The 7,432-nt window shown below is 50.5% G+C and overlaps 1 protein-coding gene across 1 annotated transcript; it reads right to left on the bottom strand.

The window, feature by feature from the left end:
- Positions 1–2,440: 2,440 nt before the first annotated feature.
- On the bottom strand, positions 2,441–6,187 carry MIOX (myo-inositol oxygenase; the record flags this gene model as incomplete). The annotated part of the gene is given in 6 exon segments (XM_036761840.1): positions 2,441–2,935; positions 4,271–4,383; positions 4,760–4,809; positions 5,075–5,142; positions 5,539–5,648; positions 6,120–6,187. Coding segments are annotated over 6 exon segments (518 nt in total), but the record flags the coding sequence as incomplete, so codon positions are not given.
- Positions 6,188–7,432: the final 1,245 nt, after the last annotated feature.

Consider the following 7,432-nt stretch of genomic DNA (forward strand, 5'->3'; position numbering starts at 1 on the left):
AAAGGTTTTTTACAGATCAGATCAAACAAATGTACCCAAGATCAGAAGGAAAGCAAAAAATCGGAGGGAGGGAATATTGTAGACAGTTTTTCAGATAAAGGTCTCATATTGCAAATATATAAAGAATTTTGTAAAATGTAGAAGTATACAAGTCATTCCCCAAATGATAAATGGTCAAAGGATATAAACAGGCAGTTTCTAGATAAAGAAATGAAAACCATTTATAGTCATATAAAAATGCTCTAAATCATTATTGATTAGAGAAATGCTCATTAAAATAGCCTTGAGATGTCATTTTACACCCATCAGATTGGCTAAAATGATTAAAGAGGAAAGTAACAAATGTTGGAGGGCATGTGGAAACACATTCATTGTTGGTGGATCTGTGAGCTGATCTAACCATTTTGGAGAGAGCTTTGGAATTACATCCAAAGAGTTATTCAACTGCCTATACCCTTTGACCCAGCAATACCACTACTAGGTCTATTTCCAAAGATGATCAGGGAAAAGGAAAATCTGTTCTAAAATATTTATAGCAGCTCTTCTCATAAAGGCAAAGAACTGGAAATTGCAGGAATGCCCTTCAGTTGGGGAATGGCTGAATAAGCTGTGGTGTATGATCATGACGGAATATTAGCATGCTATAAGAAGTGATGAGCTCGATTGTCTTAGAAAAGCATGGGAAGACTTGCACAAAATAAGGGAAATGAGCAGAACCAAGAGAACACTGTATACAGTAACAGTTTACAGTTTATAGACCGACCTTGAGCAAAGAAATCATTTTGACTACCGTAAGTACCCAAATTAACTAGAAAAGGCATGTGAAGGAAGATGCTATCTGCATCCAGAGAAAGAACTGATAAATAGTATGTATAGAATAATTTTACATAGATATACATGTCTGTGTCTAATGGCAGCCATCTCTAGGGAGGGGAAGGGAAAAAAAGAAATTTACAAAATAACTTTGTTAAATATTTACAAGGAATAGCAAGTTGTAAATAACAGGTTTGCAGTTTCATGCGCAATCACTTTTTTATTATACTATGTTGTGGAAATGCTTGTTTTATTCTGCAAATTAAAAAATAAAAGAATTCATGGAGGAGATGAAACAAGAGATGTTTTTTTCCGTTGAATTTTGTCCAGACAAGTTTTAATGAGCTGCTCTTCAGTTTATTGGTGGTTCAATGTGTATGTGTGTGTGTGTGTGTGTGTGTGTGCGTGTGTGTGATTTAGATGATCCACTATGACACTTCTCTAGTAAACCCTTTCTACAACGAATGTTGCTTCTTTTTCGAATGGCCAAAGGTTCCACTAGAACTGAGGCAGAGAAAACTTAGCCTTGACTGAGTCAACCTGGAAATGCCCCAAAGCCCTACATTCTTTCCTCTGCAGGAAGGAATCAGCATCGGGCTGATCCTGCTAAGACCAGGCCTCACACAAAGTAAGTATTTAAGAAATGCTTGTTGACTATTAACTAAGTTGCCTGACAATTGATTGATTGATGCCAAGAGACGTCATGACGCACAAAACTCATTAAAAAACAAAACCCTGCTGTTGCCTTAGGGAGGTTTCCCGGCTGCCTTCATGGAATCCATAGCTGCCCATGAGCCCGAGGAGAGGATCTGGCTTCCCATACCAACAACCACTTCCTACTTGTATGACCTTGGCTGAGTCCTATTCCCTTCTCCAAACCTCTGTAAAATAAGAGGTTCGGTCTAGATGAGCCCTAAGGTCCTTTCCAATTGACTGGAGCTCCCAAGGGCAGGGACTAGCATTTGTCTTTCTTTGTACCCTCTGTGGTACAGCACAATGCCTGGAGCATAGTGGTGCTTAATATGTGCTTATTGACTGACTGACAGGTCTTTGCAACATGAAGGGAACAGGCACACTTGGTGGGGTGGGGAGGGCTACCTCTTACTTCTTTGGTCCATAGCCCTTACCCAGGCATGCTGGGAAAATGTGCCTGGGCCCCCTGGGTCTGTGAGATCTGGTTGCCCATGGTTGGTCCCCAGACAGCATTAAAGAAGTGAGCTGATCGGCAGTCCAAAGAAAACAACCCAGAACCCTTAGGAGCAGAGGGAGGCCCTGCAGGGAGGCACCTTCTCTCTCCAGTCTCTGGGATGTTCATCAGCTGGGGTCCTCAAGGATCCCGTTCTCCTGTGTCTAGAGCTTCTAAGATCCTCAGAGCTTCTCATCCTCTGCCTTCCCTTTCCCAGTCCCTACCCTCCTAACTGCCAAACTTGGGGTGCCAGGCCCCATCACCAGAAATGTGAAGTGGCAATCAGATAGAGGCTCTCTGAGGTTGAGGGAGGAAAGAAGGAGAATATGGGGGGGAGCTAGGAGAATGTCCTAGGAGGTCCTTCCTACAGGAGGAGGTCCTGAACCCCAAGATCTCACCCCCAGGCCCCTAATTCTCCAGACACAATGAAGGAAAAGACACTAGGGTTCTATGCGTTCTTTATTTCTTGGCAGGAGTGTTAAGAATCTACAGGTATGGTCGGAGGGGAGCATGTGGTTCAGCTGGATGGAAATGACAGTGAAAATGGACAGCAGGAAATTGATGGGCACCTGCTGACTGGCAATGACAATGTGATGGGGATGGAGTTTGCAATGGGGTATGAAGATAATGGAGATGTGGATGCTGCTGCTACTGAGGTGGAGAGGTCAGCGGAGGGGATGGCCAGTGGCGGTCTCTGGGCTGATAATTCCCACCCCCACCCCCAGAGGAAAGGGTAGAAAGGGGCCTGTGTACAAGGGAGGGAGCTGGTTGCCCCTGGTGAGGCTGTAGGAGGGCCAAGGAGCAAGCCCAGACACAAGCAGAGGCCATTACCAGCAGAGGATCCCGGGGCAGTATTTGTCAATGAGGCCCTGGTAGTACGGCCGCAGCTTGGTCACATCTGGCAGGTCCTCTGACTTGGTGTAGAGATCAAACTTACTGTAAGAGGTACAGAGAAGGGGGCAGTGGGCACGGGCATCCCCAGGAAGGAAAGGAGCAGCCCCTGCCCCTACCCCTCACCTGCCTTGATCTCTCAGCCTGGGGCTCCTCATACCTCCCCATGCTTCTGTCCCATTTAATTTAAGGCCAGCTAAATTCTGCTAAGGTGTTCATAGCTGATAATGGCCTCAGGAGTCCTCCCCTGATCTTTGTACTTCTCACATTCCTGGCACAGAATCCTGCCCAGCAATCACTTGTTCCATAGGTGAATGAATGAATGACGATAGGGGCCTTTGATGCCCTGAATCAGCTGCATGTTTCCCTAGGGAGGCGCTCAGAGTGACAGGCAGAAGTGTCTCAGGAGCTGCACCTCAGGCTCCCTCCTGCCCTTTGGCCTCTGGCTCTGTCTCCCTTGCCTGTACTTTGCTGACTCCTCGGGCTCCACCTGGACCTACCTTGGTTCTACCTTGCACTCAGGACATTGGCGGGGGGAGCCCAGGGGGCTTTGCCTCACCTCTCTAGGCCCTGTCCTGGCTCAGAGGCAGAGAGCACTGGCCCTGGAGACTGAGGGCTTTCTGCCTCTGTCCCTTGCTACCTGCGTGACCCTGGGTGAGTCTTCCTTCCCTGATTCTCGATTTCTTCATGAGCAAAATAAGGAGGCTGAACCAGAGGGTCTCTGAGGTTCCTTCCAGCTCTAGAGGGATGAACCCATGGAGTCACTCAGCAACCTGCCTCAGTTTCCCCAACTGTAAAATGAAGAGATTGACCTAAGATCTCTTCCAGCTCTGCCTCCCATAGGGCGAACTGGGAATTTGTCACAGCTAAGCTCTTCTGACCACATGGCCCTGGTCGGCCTTGGATTTGAACCCAGGTCCCATGACCCCAGGACCAGTGAATGACCTTTCTATCACACAGGCTGCCTCCCTGCTTGCCCAAGATCACACCACTTGTAAGTAACTGGGATGCAGGTCTCTGGACTCCAAGGCCAGGCCTCTCTCCTGGACTCTCACTACCAGCCCTCCACTAGACTGGAAGCTCCCTGAAGCAGAGCCTATGCCATTCCTCACTCCTGCATCCCCAGCACCCAGCAAGGTGCCCTTTGTACTTATTTATAGAAGACAATCCTTAGTGGGTCCTTGGCTGGGGTAGAGGAAGAATAGGGCCCAGAGCTGAGGACTCCCAAGCCTGGCCCAGAATGACCCCTGCTGCTTCTTCTGGCCTAAGGAGAGACAGGAGGCTCATCCCCCACATCCTGCCCTGAACAGGATAGCCCTGGTGTCCCCTGAGCTGCCGGGGGGGGGGGGGCAGCACTGAGTTCCCCTCCCCAGCCCTTACTTGAACTCTTGCACCCAGGGCAGCATGCTGAGGTCATAGGGGCTGCAGAGGTGGCGGTAGTCACCGCCGGTGTGCCATGGGTAGAAGGAGTGGAAACGGATTATGTAGAAGGCCTAGACAGGGAGGGAGGAAGGAATTATGTCTCTTAGTTCATTTCCTCTCCAGCCCAGATCCTGGGCCTCAGCCCCTACCAAGCCCTGGGAAAGCCAGGACCTGGCATCTCCAGGTAAGTTCCCAAGGCCACCTCCAGGCCACCCACTGGGACCTAGCATCTGCCAGGCTCTTGCTGGCTCTAATACATCATCAGTCCTTCCCAAACTCTAGGTCTAGGTCCCCAGAAAGCCTGGACCCAGCATGTCCCAGCCCCACAGGCCCATGGATCCCCCCTCTCAGAGGTCACTTGGTGCTCAGAGCCTAGCATGTGACAGCTAGGAACCTTGCAGTCTTAGCAGCTGGAGGCTGGGGAGTGGACGCTTTTACCCCACTCACCTCCGGAGGCAGAGAGAATTTGTTGAACTTCATCATTCGATACATGTACTCTGTATAAAGACAGATGGTCACAGGCCTGGCAACCACCCCACAGAGCCTTGAGGACCCCATCCAGTAGCCATCACCATGACAGAGATCCCACAAGGCTCCATGCTACAGAAACTGGAACCCCTTTCCCCAGGAGCCCATAGACAGCAGGCCTGACCCTGAGCTATAAAAGGGGAGCTGGGTTCTTTGTTTTCACTTCGGGGCTCCCTACCAGTTCCTAAGTGATTGCGGAAGGGGAGGCAGTGGAGGGCAGGGGAGAGGTCTCACCATCATGGCCCCAGGACATCAGTACATTCTCCAGGCCACAGTGGGGCTCATACATCCCATACTCAGTGCTGGAAAGAGTCAAGATGGTGAGGGGTAATGAGGAGAAGGTCAAAGGCCCGGGGGAAGGGGGAGTGTACTTTTGTTCATGTGCAAGTGGAGGGGTCTCCGGGTGAGGAGATTTGGGGAAGGGTCTGGAGGAGAGACCTCTCTTCAGGAGTGAGAGCCTGGATAGAGCTCATATAGATCTCTAATCCCAAAGCCACATAAAGCAAAGGTTCTGTATGTGTGTGTGCTGAGGAGTTAGGGGGACTCTGCACAAGAGATCTCTGGTTGGGGGGCCTCTGTATGAAAGATCTCTAGGAAGGGCTGTACAAGAGATCTCTGCGGGTGGGAGAAGGGGAGGCCCTGGGCAGGGGCTTATGTAACTGGGGAGATCTCTGGGCTGGGGGAGGGGGTAGGGTCACCAGTATCGAGGGTCCTTGGTGTCAGGATTGTCCTGAAAAGTTGAATCCCAAAAGACAACAGATTTTTGGGGGCGGCAGCCAACAGGGAAGGTGTCTCCGACAACTGACCACTGTGGGATGTGGGAGGCGGCAAAGTTATGGACTTGTGGCCATAGGTTATGAAACCCTGAGCCACCCCTCAAAATGGATCAGAGCCAAGAGCTCACAGCCCAGGGCAGAGAGCCCAGGACCCTTGGAATCCCAAGCCCATGGCCAGTGGCCAAATCTCAGCTTGAAGCCCCATCCTAGCCTAGAACCCAGAACCTAGAACTCAGAGCCCAGAAGTAATCCAGCCTCAAATCCAGAATCTGTAAACCACAGATTGGAACCCAGAGCCCTGCTCAGAACTCAGAACCCAGAACCAGTCCAGCCTCTAACCCCAAACCCATAATCTGTAAGCCACAGATTGGAACCCAGAGCCCTGCTCAGAACCCAGAGTTCAGAACCAGTCCAGCCTCTAACCCCCAACCCAGAATCCATAAATCATAGATCAGAACCCAGAGCCCCAAAGATAGTGCCTGGGCTGGCCTCTGACATCTTACCTGAGGTTCCCCAGCCATAACAAGGATCTTTCCCAGATCATGCAGCAACCCCACAAGGTGGAACCAGTCTAGGAAGGAAGGACAAGAACAGGAACTGGGGGAGGAGACCTCGGAGGAAGTGGGGGATGGGGGAGGGGGTAATGGCCTGGGAGGGCAGGAGGGGGCTCTGCTGTGGGCTTCTAGCATCCCAAGGGCAGGAACCCTTGAGATCCACACTTGGACCTCCCTAGATAGAACCTTCTCAGCACCATACCCCAGGGCTCTCCAGAAATGGTGGCCAAATGAGGCATGCCCATTCTACAAAGGAGGAAGCAGGTGCCCCAATATACCAAGCATTTATCTGGGACCTCCTATATGGAAGTTCAAGGCTGGGAAACAGAGAAACAAAGAAAAGGGAGCTTACACTCTCCCAGGAGAGAACTCCCTAGACAGAGCTAAGTATAGACAGGGCAGTCTGAGGAGGGAAAGGCCACTTAGAAACCTGAGGCCACCAGGGAAGGCTTCCCATAGGAAGTCGAGCCTGAGCAGAGCTTTGTGTAGCCAACTGAGTCTGACACGGCCGCTAGGAGGCACCAAAGTGCACAGATCTCTGGGCGGGTAGTCAGCAAGACTCAAACAAACCTGGCCTCAGACACTTACTAGCTGTGTGACCCTGGGCAAGTCACTTCACCCTGTTTGCCTCAATTTCTTCATTTGTAAAATGAACTGGAGAAGGAAATGGCAAACCACTCCAGTATGTCTGCCAAGAAAACCCCATATGGGGTCACAGAGAGTCAGACACGATTGAAACAACAGCAGATTCTGAAAAGCAGAAGAGAGGAGGGAGGGCATGACGGGAATGGGGGGCAGCATTGCCAAATTAAGGGAACAGCAAGGAAGCCAATTTGGCCACGGCAGAAAGTGTGTGAAGGGGCATGATGTGGATTGCCTGGAAAGGCAGATCGGGGCCAAGTCTGAGGCCGGAAGAAACATTCCACTGGGTGTCCACACTCCTGCTCCACCCAGAGAGAGGCAGAGAGCCGAGGGCTGGGAATCCAGAGGCCTGGCCTCCAGGCCTGATTTCCCCTCTGACTTCCTAAAGGAGATATTGGACCCCCTACATCCTCTTTGAACCCCTTTCCATTCCAGTGCTGTAGGATCCTCCTCCTCCTCTTCCTTCTTCTTCTTCTTCTTCTTCTTCTTCTTCTTCTTCTTCTTCTTCTTCTTCTTCTTCTTCTTCTTCTTCTTCTTCTTCTTCTTCTTCTTCTTGTTCTTCCTCCTCCTCCTCCTCCTCCTCCTCCTCCTCCTCCTCCTCCTCCTCCTCCTCCTTCTTC

This window comes from Trichosurus vulpecula, chromosome 5 (assembly GCF_011100635.1).
Source record: "Trichosurus vulpecula isolate mTriVul1 chromosome 5, mTriVul1.pri, whole genome shotgun sequence".
NCBI classification, from domain to species: Eukaryota; Metazoa; Chordata; class Mammalia; order Diprotodontia; family Phalangeridae; genus Trichosurus; species Trichosurus vulpecula.